General features: G+C 42.5%; 2 protein-coding genes across 2 annotated transcripts in view; one reads left to right on the top strand and one right to left on the bottom strand.

The window, feature by feature from the left end:
* LOC143316078 (NLR family CARD domain-containing protein 3-like) overlaps positions 1 to 17,682 on the top strand; it is a 236,246-nt gene that overhangs the window by 40,867 nt on the left and 177,697 nt on the right. The gene's annotated exons all lie outside the window — the stretch shown is intronic.
* Positions 1,087 to 14,720, bottom strand: LOC143316074 (NLR family CARD domain-containing protein 3-like). The gene is made up of 14 exons (XM_076723789.1): positions 14,651 to 14,720; positions 14,284 to 14,314; positions 13,194 to 13,318; positions 12,937 to 13,086; positions 12,098 to 12,244; positions 10,857 to 11,972; positions 10,482 to 10,698; positions 8,490 to 10,329; positions 8,231 to 8,404; positions 6,504 to 6,674; positions 5,954 to 6,127; positions 5,350 to 5,523; positions 4,302 to 4,348; positions 1,087 to 4,133 (listed from the first exon to the last, which is right to left on the bottom strand). Exons 6-14 carry the CDS (start codon positions 10,863 to 10,865, stop codon positions 3,586 to 3,588), a joined length of 3,354 nt encoding a protein of 1,117 aa, XP_076579904.1. The 5' UTR covers positions 10,866 to 11,972; positions 12,098 to 12,244; positions 12,937 to 13,086; positions 13,194 to 13,318; positions 14,284 to 14,314; positions 14,651 to 14,720; the 3' UTR covers positions 1,087 to 3,585.

The raw sequence follows: 17,682 nt of genomic DNA on the forward strand, positions 1-17,682 counted from the left end.
CAATTAGAGTTGGGGCTATTAGACGGCTGGCGTTGTTTACATCCACAGGAAAAGGCCTTCACCTTTTACTCTGATGCACATAAGGTTTATTCTAGATTAGATTATTTTTTTATGTTCAAAGATGAAATTTCAAATGTCACAAAATACAAAATATTACCTATAACTATAGCTGACCATGCACCAGTTTTAATGGAATTAAATTTGAAGAGGGAACGAGGAGAAACGGTATGGAGGTTAAATAACTCCTCAATTGGGGACGAACGTTTTAAGGAAAAAATAAAAAATAGTATGAAGTCCTATTTGGAGATAAATGATAATGGGGGAGTAACATCTAAAATATAATGGGAAGCTGCTAAAGCAACATTAAGAGGAGAGATAATAGCATATTCTTGCTGGAAAAAGAGGCAAAAAGAAAATGAAAAGAGGGTGTTGGAAAATAAAGAAATTACAAGAAGAGCATGAAAAATGGATGAATAAAGATATACAAACACAATTAATTGTAGCCAAACATGCTATGATAACAGTCCAAAAGCACTGAAGATATTAGCAACTAAATTAAAGAAACGGAGAGAAAAAAAACTGCAGTAACCGCCATTATAAATAAAAACTTCATAAGTAAGAGGGGCAAGTTGGAAATAGCTTCATGTTTTAGGGATTACTATCAAAACCTCTATACCCCAGAAGAAGCAGAAGTAGACAAGCAGGAAATGAAAAAGTACTTGGAACTCTTAAACCTCCCAACAGTGACGGATAAACTGAATGATGATTTAGAACAGTCAACAGGAGAAAAAGAAATTCTAATGGTAATTCAGAAAAGCAACACTGGAAAAAGTCCTGGGAGTGACGCTTTCACTTGTGAATTCTATCAGGAATTCAGGTACTTATTTTCTCCCATTCTACGCAGAGTTTTTAATGAAATTCTACAAACAGGAAACTGGCCAGTCTCATGGAATTCAGCAATTATTACTGTAATACCTAAAGAAGGAAAAGATTTAAAACACTGTTCATCTTATAGACCCGTGTCCCTCCTAAATGTAGATCAAAAGCTTTTCACATCAATTACAGCAAATAGACTTTCATACATACTACCTAAAATTATTCATTTAGACCAAACAGGATTTGTCAAAGACCGTCTTTTAAGTGACAATGTTCGGCGTACTCTTAATGTAATTGACTATACAATAAAAACAACAAATGCTAACATTGACGCTAGACGCTGAAAAGGCCTTTGATCGGGTGTCATGGCCCTTTTTATTTGGAGTGTGCCAGACGTTTGGCTTCCACCAAACTTTTATTGATTTGATGAAGAATATGTATAAAGAACCAAAAGCAAGAGTCAGAGTGAATGGGATCCTTTCTAAGACTTTTAATTTAAAAAGAGGAACAAGACAGGGAGACCCATTATCCCCACAACTATTTGCTTTATACATAGAACCATTAGCGGAGAGGATTCGGGCAAGTGAGAAGACAAAGGGTCTCAAAATTAAGGAAGATGAACAGAAATTAGCAATGTACGCGGATGATATTATGGTGTACCTCACAGATATACATAATTCATTGCCTGCGTTACTGGATGAAGTTGGAAACTATGGAATACTGTCTGGTTATAAGTTAAATTTAAATAAAACTGAAGCTATGGAAATTGGTACCCATTTGGAGAGAAACTTTAAAAAACAAAAAAAAACAGTTTGACTTTAAATGGGACCAGAATAAAGTGAGATATCTAGGCGTTATCATACCCAATAATTTAGACCTAATATATCATTGTAATTTTGAGAATCTGGAGAATTTAGTAAAGCAAGATCTGAATAGGTGGAAAATCTTACCTCTCACATTATCTGAAAAGATAAATATCATTAAAATGAATGTTTTGCCATGCTTTTTGTTTCTATTTCAGAATCTGCCTACATACATACCACCCACAAGTTTTAATGTTTGGGATGGGCTGCTTAGAAAATTTTTATGGGATGAAAAGAAGCCAAAAGTGAAACTTAAAATTTTGCAACAAAAAAAAAAAAAAAGAAAGAAAGAAAAGAAAGAGGGGGACTTGCATTACCAAATGTAATTAATTACTATTACTCAGCACAGGTGAAACCAATTTTAATATGGATGAATAATGAGATGAGTCCCAAATGGAAACTCATTGAGTTTAATTTGGCTGAATCACTCAGTACTTGGATTTTCTCAGTTTCGGAAAAAAAAGATTAAAACACAAAGTAATTCCGTACATAACACATTTAAAATCTGGAGAAGAATATGTAAAATAACCAAAGTTAAGGAACAGGAAATCACTTGTTTAAGAGAGATAGCCTGGGATCCAGATTTTATTCCAAATAGTATTGATGATGTTTTTAAAAAATGGGAGAGTAAGGGCCTCACAAGATTCTATCAAATGTACAAGGAAGAAGCAACGGATTCTTTTGAAAATACAGTAAATAGATATGGTTTAAACAAGAATCACTTTTACAGATATTTGCAAGTGAGAAACTATTTGAAGGAAAAAGTCCAAATTACATCTCTTGGAGATCTCCATCCCATTCTGAGACATATGATAAAGGCCAATCAAAAGCATAATTTGAAAAATATAACTGGACAAATGTATCAAATATTTCAGGATTACAGAACCGAAGACAGAAATAACATTAAGGATAAAAACATCTGTATCAGATGACGAGTGAAATCAGAGTCTTAAAGATCATTTCTCAAACATAAAATCGCCTTCTGCCAAGAATATGCTTGGAAGATAAATATACAGTATTTTAGAACACCAGTGATGTTCAGTAAATATACACAGAATAATTCTAGCTGCTGGAGGGAATGCGGGGAAGACAAAGCGGACCACACTCACATATTCTTTACATGTAAAAAAATAGAAATGTATTGGTCAGAAGTCATACACATAATAGAACAGATGTTTGGGAAATTGGGCCAATTTAAGAAACACACTTTATGGTTGGGAATAGGTTTGAATGGCCTTCGAAAGGATGAAGAATATTTATTTTGGACTCTGAGAATTACAGCACTCAAACAAATAACAAGAATCTGGAAAAAGTTGGAAGCCCCCAAAGTAAATAAATGGCTGGAGACTGTAGAGAATATTTATAGGATGGAGAGGGAAAAACTACTTACCGTTTATGTGCGCATTTATATTACGTGTGTGCATGTGTATTTTTTGCTGTGTAATGTTATTGTCTATTTATTTATTTATTTTTTGGCTTACTTTTGGCGTTTCTCGTATCTTTCAGTTGAGTCCGGTCAGCAGTTGACCTCTAGTCCTGATCTGAGAGACACAACAAACACTCACAGCAACATTCAGCTTTGATTGGAACAAGATCCAGAATTGAAATCACAGCTGAAGGTTCAAGTCAACAGTGTTTCCACAGTTTAATGATCACAGCTTCCATCTTTAAAGGACTGGAAGTGGAAGAAGTTCACAAAGTAAATGAGGAATCTTTTCAATCATTTTCAACAAAGTTCATTGATCAATTTATTCCAATTACCTGAAAGACTGATGTGACTGAGATCCTGCACAGACTCAACTGATCTGTTCAGCAGTGTTTCTCTAACAGGAGGAGACTCTCCCTCCTACAGAGGACACAGAGACACTGAGGAACCAGACCAGAACCAGAACCCAAAGCCAGGATAAAGAGGTTCAGTGAATGTGGTGTTGAAGGTGTGGAGGTGGATCAGTGAGTCAGAGGAGACTCTGTAGAAGGACAGAGTGCCAGCAGGACAGTCCACATACACTCCTACTCTGTGAGAGACAGAGGAGGAGGAGGAGGAGGAGGAGGAGATGGACAGTGTTCTCTTCTTGTGACGGACAGAGTAACGACCATCAGAGCAGAATAGACTCCAGGACTGATCATTCTCTCCAAACACACACTCATCACTGTTTCCTTTCCTTCTGATTCTTCTGTAACTCACTGATACATCAACTCTTCCTCTATTCTCGAACTCCCAGTAACAGCGACCAGTCAGACCAGTTCCACACAGCAGCTGAGGACACCAGTCAAACCTGTCTGGATGATCAGGATATGACTGATCCTCCTTCACATACGTCATCGTCCTGTTGTTGTCAGACAGTTTGATGTTTCTGTTCACTGTGTTTGTGTCCAGTTTGAGTTCACAGGAATCTGATGGAGAGAAGAAGAAGAAAACAGCTGCAGTTATTGATCCATCATCTGCTGATTGATGGACAGTTCGATGATGACATCAGAGATGTGAATGAGTGATCTCACAGTTTGAAGATGGCTGAATGTGTTCTGCTTTGTTTTCATCAGTCAAATTAAAGACACACTTACACTTCCTCAGACCTGGTCTCAACCATCGGACTCCAGCAGGCTCCACCCTGAAAGGAGGAGGGGGGTCAGAGCAGCGCCTCCTCTTTCAGCATGCAAAGATGGACGCTACATCACTCTCATACACACAAACACAACATGTTGATCCGGCCTGCTTCTCCCTGCTGCCCCTAAACCTCTTCAGCTCTGCTCAGACACTGACAGCGACACTGATTCTCTCTCATCATTAAATCTGCCTTCATCAGCTCATTTCCTCATTTCAATCTGTTGCTGACTTCTATTCTAAGCTGCTTCACTCATTGATCGCTCTCTCGTTCTCCCACCTGTGATGATCAATAATCAGTCTGACTTTATCTTCACTCAACAAACCAACAGAGCTTTAATCATTGATTAGATTGGGTGTGAATACTGTCAATAAATTCAATATCTGAGACAAGTCATCATGACTCTGTTGTGTGGAATCCTTTTCATGTCAAACTTTCTGAAGTTCACCAGAACAAGAAGAGCCACTTGATGTCTGTACATGGAAATATTTAAAAGCCATGTTTGCTGTGAAGACCATGTTCAGTCCAATGGTTCTCCACTGATGAAGGAACAGTCCAACATTTTGAGAAAAACACTTGAATGTAGCATCTCAAAAGTCCTGCTCTGTCCTGTGGTTGTCAGGTTCCAGCAGTTTGAACTAAAAAGAACTGCTTTGGACTTATTGGAAGCTTGTTTTTATGTCTTTTGAGGACAAAAAGGACATTTGTAAAAACTGACAGACAGTTCTTTTTCCATGCTGAGATCTGTCCAAACTGCATCAATTATGACCAACAGGTCATTATCATGTTTGTTCCTGGAGATGTTCTCCTTGAGACCTCCAACACAAATATGTCCTTTTCATGTTCAACCAGTGTTTATGTTATGATCAAAGGACAAAGGTTTCCTACATGTGTGATTGTTCATGTCTCACTCACATCCACCATCAACCAAAAAGACAGACAACATGTTTCCAGCTCTTCCTCCTCTTTCACACTGACTGACTGTGGCTGCAGCAGCCTCTTCATACCTGAGAGTGTCCAGCCTGCAGTGAGGATCATCCAGTCCAGCAGACAGCAGCTTCACTCCTGAGTCTCCTGGATGATTGTAGCTCAGGTCCAGCTCTCTCAGATGGGAGGGGTTGGATCTCAGAGCTGAGGCCAGAGAAGCACAGCCTTCCTCTGTGATCAGACAGCCTGACAGCCTGAAAACACACAGAACAACACGCATGGAAGATCATCTGAGGGTCCTGCTGTGTCCGTCAAATCATTGCTCTCAAAACATAGAGATCTGATAGGCTGAGCAGCATCACGTGGGAGGATTTACAACACATTATAATTCTCAACGGTTTCTGTGTTTGAGGTCAACGACTTCACACTCGACACTTCACTTCCTGAAGGTCCTCAGCGACACCTTTGTGGTAATTAATCATGACTGAATCAGGAATAAAGTGACGTCCACTAATCAAAGTCACATGACAACAACACAGAAATGAGGATTTCCATCTCAGCCAGACTTCATTAATGAAAGAACATTGAGAGAAAAAAAATCTGCAAATCAATATATCTATGTGTCAAATGTGTGGACTTCTGTGGACGTCAACGTTTTCACAACAAGCAGTAACTTGATCTGACCTGAGAGTTTCCAGTGCACAGTGTGGACTCTCCAGTCCAGCAGACAGCAGCTTCACTCCTGAATCCTGCAGGTTGTTGTCACTCAGGTCCAGCTCTCTCAGACTGGAGGACTGGGATCTGAGGACTGAGGACAGAACTTCACAGCTTCTCTCTGAGAGGTTACAGACACTCAGTCTGAAGAAGAAGAAGAAAAAGAACATTTATTTTAAATTTATTATTTTTATTTAATTTATTATTTTCAAATGTTGAGTGTCTTCTCAGCATGTGTGCAAATCTTTGCTGTTCCATCATAAACATGTTGTAGATGGGACAATAAATCATCACTGAATCAGGAACAAACAGACATCCAGAAACCAACATCACATGATATAAAAAAATTGAATCTGATGAACCAAACATCTCTTCTTTTGGAATCTGCACAGAGGCTGATGAAGGAAACCTCAGTGAACAAAGAAAGCTGTTTTGTCAAACTTACATTGGAGTTCATCCTCCAGAGCTACACATGATACAGTCTCTATGCTTGTCAATACAAACAGGAACTTGATCTGACCTGAGAGTTTCCAGTGCACAGTGTGGACTCTCCAGTCCAGCAGACAGCAGCTTCACTGAATCCCACAGGTCGTTGTTACTGAGGTCCAGCTCTCTCAGACTGGAGGACTGGGATCTGAGGACTGAGGACAGAACTTCACAGCTTCTCTCTGAGAGGTTACAGACACTCAGTCTGAAGAAGAAGCAGATAAAGAACATTTATTTTAAAATGTTGAGTCTCTTCTCAGTGTGTGTTCAATTCTTTGCTGTTCCATCATAAACATGTTGTAGATGTGACAATAAATCATCACTGAATCAGGAACAAACAGACATCCAGAAACCAACATCACATGATATAAAAAAATTGAATCTGGGAGAAAATTAGGCTCATTGATATTTTGAGTTTTTGTGAAATGATGTTCAGAAATAATTTCACAGCCTTCAGTTGAACATCGTCTTTTGTGTGCATGTGAAAAAATAGTATGCACGAATCTGAATGTGTGAGTTTGATTTAAAAAATCTCACAAATGAAAGTTTAGCTGTAGAAATATTTTCCATGTTTGAAAAGGTTTTGTGCAAACAGATAATCTGAATATACTTCACATATTTTCAGCAGTGAAGTTTCAGAGTCTGAGAGAATGAAACACAAATTTCCTATCTTTGTGAGTGACACTGAAGTTTCGGCTACAAGTTCACTGAGCTGGTAGGAAACAATTCACTGAGCGTCTCTCAGTCCACACAGGCGTCCATTCATTGTCCTCATGTCTGTGAGAACACAGCTGTGCTGCTGTTCCACTGACTGAAAGCTCAGAGTTGTGTGATATATTCAGAGGAACAGTTTGAGTCAGCCATAGAGGCTGTGTTCTGTGGAGCTCTGGTTGTGTCTGTGGTTGAGGCTGTCACAATCCCTCCTGATGGCCACACACATCAAGCACCACTTTGCTTCATTCTCTGGCGAGCTGGACCCAGACCCAGCTCTGAGACTGGACCAGCACCTGCCAACAGCAGCCTGTCCAGCCATTGGATGGACCCTGCAGTCGCCATCTTCCCTGATGAGTCCTCTCTCTCTGGTCAAAACAAACCCTGCCCACACCTGACCTGCTCCAGATGAGGTTCTGTTCACAGTTTCAGACTGAACTTTAATTCTTCTCCTGATGGTTTTCTCTATGAGGATCCAGACTCTCAGCTGAGGGAATACGTTCTGTCTGCAGACCTGCTGATCCAGACGTTCAAAGCTGTGTGACCACAGCAGAACAAACCTGATGCTTCATGTTGTTTTCAGACACAGGAACCTTCTTGCATTTAGCTGGTAATCAATCATTTTGTCTCTGTTTGCTTCAGGTCATATTAACACTTTAAATCTGACTCAGCAGATCTTCAACACACTAAAAGAATGATGAAGGTACAGAATCTAGAGACCACTTTGGATTCTGGTTTTATGTTTGGTCCTGATTTACTGTCAGTTTCATTTGACACTGCTGATACTGCAGCTAATAGAACAACTGATGAGTCTATTGGCATTTATCATCGGCTCGTAGCTTTCTGTCAGCATGTCTCTCTTGTCTTATTTGCAGGAACAGTGTCGATGAACCAAACATCTCTTATTTTGGAATCTGCACAGAGGTTGATGAAGGAAACCTCAGTGAACAACGAAAGCTGTTTTGTCAAACTTACATCGTAGTTCATCCTCCAGAGCTACATGTGATACAGTCTCTATGCTTGTCAATACAAACAGGAACTTGATCTGACCTGAGAGTTTCCAGTGCACAGTGTGGACTCTCCAGTCCAGCAGACAGCAGCTTCACTCCTGAATCCTGCAGGTTGTTGTTACTCAGGTCCAGCTCTCTCAGACTGGAGGACTGGGATCTGAGGACTGAGGACAGAACTTCACAGCTTCTCCCTGAGAGGTTACAGCCACTCAGTCTGATGAGACACAGGAAGGAAGCAAACAGTAAGTTAGATATCAGAGTATTTATTGATGAATAAACTTCACTATCTCTGTACTTACAGAGCTTTCTTGGAGGCTTTGACCACTGGCAGCAGCTTCAGAAGCGCTTCATCTGAAGCAGAGAATTTCTTCAGGTCAAACACGTCCAGATCTTTTTCTGATGACAGTAAGATGAAGACCAGAGCTGACCACTGAGCAGGAGACAGTTCATCTGTGGAGAGACTTCCTGAACTCAAGGACTGTTGGATCTGATCCACCAGAGAACGATCATTCAGTTCATTCAGACAGTGGAACAGATTGATGCTTTTCTCTGCAGAAGGTGTCTCTTCAATCTTCTTCTTGATGTACTTGACTGTTACCTGACTGGTTTTTGAGCCACTTCCTGTCTGTGTCAGCAGGCCTCGTAGGAGAGTCTGATTGGTCTGCATGGAAAGACCCAGGAGGAATCGGAGGAACAAGTCCAGGTGTCCATTTGGACTCTGTAAGGCCTTGTCCACTGCACTCTGGTGGAGATGTGTTAGTTCATGTTCTCTGTCTCTGAAGAATTGTGTCAACTGGACAACAAGTTTAGACCCTGCACGTTCATGGTGGTAGGTTGTTTGTTCATCTGACAGCAGATTGACTCCAGAGCTGCTGAATTTCAGATGGACATGAAGAGCAGCCAGAAACTCCTGAACACTCAAATGGACGAAGCAGAACACCTTGTCCTGGTACAGTCCTCTCTCCTCTTTGAAGATCTGTGTGAACACTCCTGAGTACACTGAGGCTGCTCTGATATCGATGCCACACTCTGTCAGGTCTGATTCGTAGAAGATCAGGTTTCCTTTCTGCAGCTGCTCAAAAGCCAGTTTTCCCAGAGACTCAATCATCTCCTTGCTCCTTGGACTCCACTGAGAATCTGACTCAGCTCCTCCATCATACTTCACGTTCTTCACTTTGGACTGAACCACCAGGAAGTGGATGTACATCTCAGTCAGGTTCTTGGGCATATCTCCTTCCTCTCTGGTCTTCATCACATCCTCCAGAACTGTAGCAGTGATCCAGCAGAAGATCGGGATGTGGCACATGATGTGGAGGCTTCGTGATGTCTTGATGTGGGAGATGATTCTGTTGGCCTGCTCCTTGTCTCTGAACCTCTTCCTGAAGTACTCCTCCTTCTGTTCATCAGTGAACCCTCTGACCTCTGTCACCATGTCAACACACTCAGGAGGGATCTGATTGGCTGCTGCAGGTCGTGTGGTTATCCAGAGGCGAGCAGAGGGAAGCAGGTTCCTCCTGATGAGGTTTGTCAGCAGCACATCCACTGAGGTGGACTCTGTAGCATCAGTCAGGATCTCATTGTTGTGGAAGTCCAGAGGAAGTCGACACTCATCCAGACCGTCAAAGATGAACAAAACCCTGAACTCTTCAAACCTGCAGATTCCTGCTTCTTTGGTTTCAGGAAAGAAATGATGAACAAGTTCCACCAAGCTGAACTTTTTCTCTCTCAGTACATTCAGCTCTCTGAAAGTGAACGGAAACATGAACTGTATGTCCTGGTGGGTTTTGTCTTCAGCCCAGTCCAGAGTCAAATTCTGTGTTAAGACCGTCTTCCCAATGCCAGCCACTCCCTTTGTCATCACTGTTCTGATTGGTTCATCTCGTCCAGGTGAGGGTTTAAAGATGTCTTCTTGTCTGATTGTGGTTTCTGGTCCGTGTGGTTTCCTGGATGCTGTTTCAATCTGTCTGACCTCATGTTCATCATTGACCTGTCCAGTCCCTCCCTCTGTGATGAAGAGCTCTGTGTAGATCTGATTCAGAAGGGTCCGCTTTCCTGCTTTAGCGATCCCCTCAAACACACACTGGAACTTCTCCTTCAGGTTAGATTTAAGTTTACGCCGACAAACTGGAGCAAAAAGTTCTGAATGAAGACACAACAAATAAATCAATGTGATTGATAAAGTTCAGATGAGATTTTAATGTCCTTGTCTGAACATATTTTGGTCCATCTGTTGAGACATCAGTGAATGTTCCACTGATCCAGCAGTTAAACCTTTAGAGAAATCCTCTTACTGCTCTGCAGACGCTCAGCCAGCTCCTCCTCCTTCATTCTCCTCAGGAAGTGCTGTGTGATCTTCAGAAATGCCTCTCTGCTGCTCCTCCTCTCCTCTGCATCATCATCCTCATCCTCCCCCTGACTCTCTAAGCATTCTGGGTCATCTGGACTCAGAACCGTCTTGATCTTCTTCAGCTCGTTCCTCACAAAAGAGACAATGTTCTCCTCCAGCAGCTGGAACAGAAGATTAAATGAATGACACAAACTGAAATCATGGAAGCAAACATCAGATCCATGTTGGACAGACTGACGGTCCACTGGTCTAAAAAGTGCAGCGTGGAGATTATTGTGAACAGAACAGTTGTGAAAGCAGCTGTTGTACATGTACAGACCATAAACATGGAGTCCAGGTAAGTTTGATGCTGCTGGGCAGACTGAGCACTGGGAACCTCTGAGCTCTCCTGGTGGACTCTGTGGAGGAATCATGAAGAATTAGCTCACATCATGTCCGTCCACACAGAGACAAACACCAGCTGAAGGTCCTTTGATCTAAAGTGTTGATTCCAACATTGAATCAGATGGTTTCCACTGACATGAAAGTGTTGCTCGTACTGCTGATCCCACCGTGAATCAACAGTCCAGTCTGCATTTCTGTGTAGCTTTCACTTTACTGTGTTGGTTCACCAGCTTGTCTGGTTGAGTCCCTCCAGTTCTCATTGACCCCTATAATACTGTGGACAGCATCACACAGCTCACACAAGCTAACTGGATGCTACCTGTCCAACACAAATTGGCAGTGAGTCACAATAAAGTTAGTGAAACATGAGAAAAGCAAAGAGAGAATCAGAGAATACTGGATCAAAGCAAAGCTGAGGGTGATTTCACATCCAGCTGTGTTTCAAATGAAAGCTGGAACGTTCTTCTCTGGACTACATGAAGGAAACAGGTGCAGCTGTTGCTCATAGAAGTTGTTCTGGCTCTTTCTTTTTTTCTTGGACAACATGTATTTGTTCTTGTCCACTTGTTGGACACACAACACATATTTGAGCTTTGTCTCCTCTCTGAGCTCCTGCAGCCTTTACTTACCCATAACACCCTTCTCTGCATCAGACGTCTTCACAGAGGCACAACTCCAGCCTGATGTGAGGCGCCATGATGCCGCCGTCAGTGTCGTTCTTGACTTTGTGAATCCATCAGCAGCATCAATCACAAACAGACTGTGTGTTTCCTCAGACTCTCTGTGTTGCTTCATTCTGTGTTTGACAGCAGCTGATCTCAGTCCAGCTGTTATCACTGACATGTTTGTGTTTGTGTTGTCACATGACTGAAAACCACAACATGTTGATTTGATGGAGGAACTCAGTGGAATCAGGGTTAGCCTTCGTTAGCATCTGTTAGCCTCAATCAGGTCACTGTTTTATACTCATGCAGTCATCAGTCAGAAGGTGTGTGTGGAGGAAATGTTCAACTGAAGTCAAGAGTTGAAGACTGGTTATACTGGGCAGCTTCTACATGTGAGGATATAAACGAATGAAAAGAAGAACGATGATGAAAATAAACAGGTTTAAAAAACTCTGGATAAATATCAGTTCAAACGAGAATCTGTAATATTTTAATGTTATTAACAGTTTACCTCTTTGCAGCAGACGGTCGATCTCCTTTAAAATTAATGAGGCGACCCATCGACCGTTCACTCTTCAAGGACACACAGCTGGGTTCAGGTCCAGGTCCAGATTCAGGTTCAGGTCCAGGTCCATCCGAGGCTGATCTCCCATAGATCCTGTCAGACACAGAGGAAGACCACCAGGGATGGAAATTCACTTTTTCTTCTTCAGACTCAGAAGCTGCTGGAGAAACTAGCAGCTATCAACAAGAAAAGGATCAACACACCAAAGTTCAATCAAACATGAAGCTGAATGATTTCAGTCTGTGGATCATTCCTTCATTTGTCCATCAAATCTTGGACCAAAGCAGGACTCAACGGACTGATTTCTGAGCAGATTTTACTGTGATTGACAGACAACAAACTAAACTGTGGAGTCCATCAGCACCGACTCTGTTGGTCTGTTTTCTAACGTTTGCATCACGAGACTCAGCACAAATATCCTGACTGTTATTTAGAGACGATGGTCGCTGAAGCATTTTAGTCCAACATTCAAAGAGGAGGTTTGATGGTAAAGAGACTTTGGAAGGTCCCCACTGGATTTGTGCTGAAGCCTCATATTATCCTCAGCTTTCAGTGTCCACATGTGGACATGTCAGTGCTGTTTAGGGACAGACTGGACAAATGTCCTTTAACACCAATCTAGCTCTAACCTTCATCATCATTCTAGGACAACATGAACATTAGAAGGACAACTGGTCAGACTGGATTTAATGAAGACAAACATCAGCAGAGGACAACATGAGGAGGACATATGGACATTTCAGGTCAAATTGTCCAACACGAGTTTAATACTGAGAACAACTTACTGTCTGTCAGAGACATGTTGCTGTTTAAAATGAAAGAAGGCATCCATTGACTGGTCACTCCTGAAGGACACACAGCTGGGTCCAGGTCCAGCTCCAGGTCCAGGTCCAGGTCCAGGTCCAGCAGAGTCTGGTGGGTCCTGCTGCTCTGGCCTTCAACACAACACACACAGAGCTTTGAGTGTGAATAATGATGGTGGAGAGATTCGAGTGCTCTGACATGGAGACGAGTCCTGGACAGTCAGAGATCCTGGTCTCACCTCTGAGCTTCGGTCTGGCCGTCATCGTCCCCACACAGACTGGTTTTAGAGGGACGGACTCCCTCCTCTCTGTCCTCACACCGATTCATGCTGCTGAACTCACGTCAGCTCACACACACTTTGATCTGGAGAGGAAACACAAATCATTCATGTGCACATCAGCTGAAATCATCCTTTCATGGTTTCTCCTGTCCAAATATCAGCTGCTCCTCCTCTGATTGGCTGTTATCTCGTCTTTCATATCAGTGTCAGCTGAATGCAGTCAGACAGCACTGTGAGGCCGAGCTGCTGTACTTCTATCAGTCCACTAGATGGCGCCATGAAGCTGCAGTGAAGTGAACACACACTTGATGCCTGGACGACCGTTGACATCCACTGACACACACTGACTGAATCTGACAGGAAGCTTCAGTTTGTGGAATATTCAGTAAATTCAACTTGACTGAAAGTTTCTTTATGCCTGAATGATCCTCGATCATCGATAAGTGAAGGAGAAAGTCAAATATTTACACAGGAGAAATATAAAATAGCAGAAATATTCAAGTACAGTACAAGTACTTCCAGACTGTACTTAATAACAGTACTTGAGTAAACTAGTTACTTTCCCCCACTGAGAGATCCTTTCAAAATAAAAGCCTGTCTCAATCAAGTCCTCTCAGGTCATATGAAAAGAGGAATCTTTGATTTGATTCTTGATCACATTGAAGCACAAAGTGAGAAAAAGAAGTGACACTCGTCAGAGCTTCAGAGCTCTGACAGCTCATTTAATGACACAGTTACAGATTGAATTGAGAAATAAAAGGTTTCAGCTCCTCACAGCCCTCTGAATGCTCCTTCCTGCTGTCTCCACATCAACTATTGAGGATCAACTCGCTCTGCTTCTGCTCTTATTCCAGCGTTTACACTCACAAACATCCACACAACATGGCCGATGTTTTTAATGGAGCTGCTTTCAGCTCCTTCGTCCAGAGTTCACAATTAAACTCAGAGTTTGGAGAAACGATGGACGGAGCTGCAGATCAATGCCGTTTGTGCTGAAGCTAAGCTAACGACAGCTTGACTAAAAAACACCTGAAACGAGTTACTTTACCTTCAGCTGGAGCTTCAGAGGAGAAAACAAACTGCGACACACCGAAGGCAGGAAGTGAAAGTAAAGTTCAGACAGGAAGCAGCAGCAGGAGAGAGAGAGAGAGAGAGAGAGAGAGAGAGAGGGAGAGGGAGAGAGAGAGAGATTTATTAAGTTTATTAATCTTTTTGTTCTCTGGATAAAGTCTTTATTCGTGATGATTTGTCCCTCTGTCCCCCCATAACCCCACACCACCTGGAAACTGTCCAGGTCCTGAGCAGCTCTGTAAAAGCTGAACTCAGCAGTCTGGACTTCACCATTCTCACAAACACAGGAACCACATCAACATTCAAGGCTTCCTCTACCTTCCTCGTCATATACTCACACATACCGCCATCTTAGCCTGTCCGAAGACAGGCCTTTCTCAATATGCGTTCTTCTCTGTACTTGTGTTCTTGTGTACTTGTGAAACGTCATCAGTCTGAGCCCAAGTACTGTTCCAATTAAAAAGTCCGCATCTCGCCAAGTACAGTCAAATACCCGGATGTGTTCTTGCCCCTCCCATTTTATCGAGGATGCATCGGGTGGTGACTTGTGTGGACTTGGGGCAGCCACATATCCCAGAATGCATTTCGTAGCAACGATCGCGGAGGAGAGGACTCACAACTGTAAAGTTACAAGTTTCGAAATACTACTGTTTTAGTAGTACGGAGTGTGGTTTTAAGATTATTTTATGTGAGAAAGTGGATGTTAAAACTTAAAATCTGTGGTCGATTCATCACGATAGCGCGTAGTTTAAAATTTGCTCCAAAGTTTTCGGAGATAACCGGCAGATGAGCTGCGATGGTGACGTCATCAAGTACGCTGCCGTCCCTATTGCAGAATGACCATCCTGCGTCCTCCCGTCCTGGAGAGACTGAACTCCCAGGTCGAACTTGCTAAGTCCGAACTGCCAAGTTCGTAAGTCCGAACTTGGCGTACTTGGTATTGAGAAACGACCAACGTTCAGTAACTGACATTTGTTCTTTTGTTGGCGAGTGTACTTGAAACCAAAGATAAAAACCTGCTGCCCAAAAACTTTCTCCACATCCGCTAAAAACGGCCTCCAGCAGCACAAACAGAGCCGTAAGACGAGTGCACTCTGAGAAGCAGTGAAACACCGAGGGGACGTGTCCTCTACGGCAGCGTTGACCACAGAGATGAAGTTCACTGCCACGATTCCATGGAGGATCCTGCACTGCAAGTCTGCCTGTTTCCTTGTTACAGGAGGTTTGTTATTTTTTCTGTGGAATGAGTATAATGTTTGGTGAGAAGAATGGCACATTGACTGATATCATAACTTGGGGGAATAGTTGATTGCCAGTTAAGTAAAGATGAAAATATTGGAAAAAAGTGAAAAAACGCCTACATTTTGTCACGTGTGAACAGGAAGAGTCTGGACCCAGATGCAGAGTCGTTACAAGGGAGTTTATTGGAAAAACACAAAATCACGTAAACAGGGAAGTTCAAAAAAGAAAACTCAAAAACACCACAGCGGGAAAAGGTACCAACTTAGAAAAAAAAACAAAAACACAAGGGCAAAAAACTCACTCAGGAGATGGTAACTAAAAGTGTCTAGGAGCAAACTCACTAGAGGCTGACAGCAAAAATCACAATCACTGGAGGCTCGAGAGACAGACAAGAGACAGCAACAGGTACAGAACTAGTATGGCTAGAGAATAGACAATAGTCTGGCACAGGGGTCAAACTGGAGCTGGCTTAAGAAGCCGGTTGATGAGCCGATGAGGCGCAGGTGTGTCTAATAAACTCGCACCTGGAGCGATCAGACCCGTCTCTCTCTCGAGCTCCGCCTGCTGACAGAGAGAGCGGAAAGAAAAACCGACACATTTTTGCATGAAATTGATGCAAAATCATGTAGAAATGTGTTTTAAGAGTTATTTTTTCAGTGGATGTTGTCAGCACATGTGTTCTGTGTATCTGGAATGCATTTATTGATAGCCTACCCAACCCACTGAGGATTTGAGGAGAAAAAATCATTATTCACATTTTTCCGATAAAAAATAAAGGGTGCATACACTAAAATGGCCACAATTTTTTTTCCGTGATACTTCCGGCAGAGCAGACCCTCCAATTATTGTTTCTGAGGGTCCGAGTTAACAGAAAAAACACAAATAAAAAGTATGGCAGACCATGTCAGGTTCAACCTGACAGACCTAACCTGCCGGTTAAATATAGAATGTATCCAACACCTACTCTGCTCTGTCCAGCATTAGTGTTTCATAGGCTGCTCTATTCAAATATGCTGCAATGACAAAAAGCACAGGACTAATGGATCACACTGACATGGACAGACAGACAGACAGACAGACAGAGTTATTCACAAATGAAATCTTGATCCAGGGGGTCATTGGTGTGCAAAGTGCTATCACTGTGATACATGGGCTGGCCCATGTCTGCCCTCCTGTGGCCACTGAGGGGATCTGTCGCTTCGTGCTGCAGCATATCGTTAGCCTCATAGCATAATTGCCTAAGTCATATTTTAAGGTTTTCGGGAAAGAAGAAAAAACAATGAAAAAAAAATGCCCAAATCAAAGAGATGACTTAAGTAGATAGTGATTTTGGAATGTAACAAGCTTTCTGATAGGCTGAGGACATAGGCGATAAGGCAGGATGAAGCAGCAGTGTCAGGAGAGTAAAGTTAGGCAGATATCTCAATTTGGCCAAAAAATGACTTAGGCAATTATGCTATGAGGCTAACGATATGTGATGAGATGGCGCACGTGATGCACCGAAGGCCCACCGAAGATCTCAAAACGTGTGAGTCAGTGTTTGTCCAATTAAGAAGAGAGATTAAATCTGCAGACCCAATTTACTGTATATAAAGAGAAATTCAACCTCACTTGCGTTGCACTGCAACCCGAACCCTGTCTCCTGTGAAATAGAACAACATCTTCAACAGATATTGAGGTGGCACTACAAGTACTGGATGCGGTGGTGTGTTCCAACTGCCTGCCCTCAGACTCTCTCACTGTCTTCATCATCACACTCTGTCGAACCGTCAACGTCATGGAGTTTTGTGAATCCTGCTGGAAGTTGATGAGGAAGGTGTTGGGGACTCACCTCGGCCACAGTGCCGTTTACACTATGTGCCGCATAATGGAAGAGAGGGTGTACATGGAGGATGCACCATTGCTGAGAGGAGCTGTGTTCTTTGTTGGAATGGCACTATAGAGCGCCTGCTGCAGCCGATCCAGACAACAGGCAGTGCGGCCTAGACAGGAGACGTGTGGAAATCGGGGAGAGCGTGCGTTGGCCTGATGGTTTTTGGCCGAGGTCACGCCCACACATCGTCTTTGACCTTTTCACCCAGGTGACAGAGCAAAGTGTCCCCTCCATCTCTGAAGAAGAAGAAGTTTGTATTTA

The sequence above is a fragment of the Chaetodon auriga genome, chromosome 23 (assembly GCF_051107435.1).
Source record: "Chaetodon auriga isolate fChaAug3 chromosome 23, fChaAug3.hap1, whole genome shotgun sequence".
Taxonomy (NCBI): domain Eukaryota; kingdom Metazoa; phylum Chordata; class Actinopteri; order Chaetodontiformes; family Chaetodontidae; genus Chaetodon; species Chaetodon auriga.

Bases quoted from the DNA above. Each gene is read 5' to 3' on its own strand.
- LOC143316074 (XM_076723789.1), bottom strand. The intron at 10,330-10,481 runs GTAAGAGGATTT...GTCTTCATTCAG, and splicing joins GGCTGAGCGTCTGCAGAGCA to AACTTTTTGCTCCAGTTTGT. The intron at 8,405-8,489 runs GTAAGTACAGAG...GTGTCTCATCAG, and splicing joins AAAGCCTCCAAGAAAGCTCT to ACTGAGTGGCTGTAACCTCT.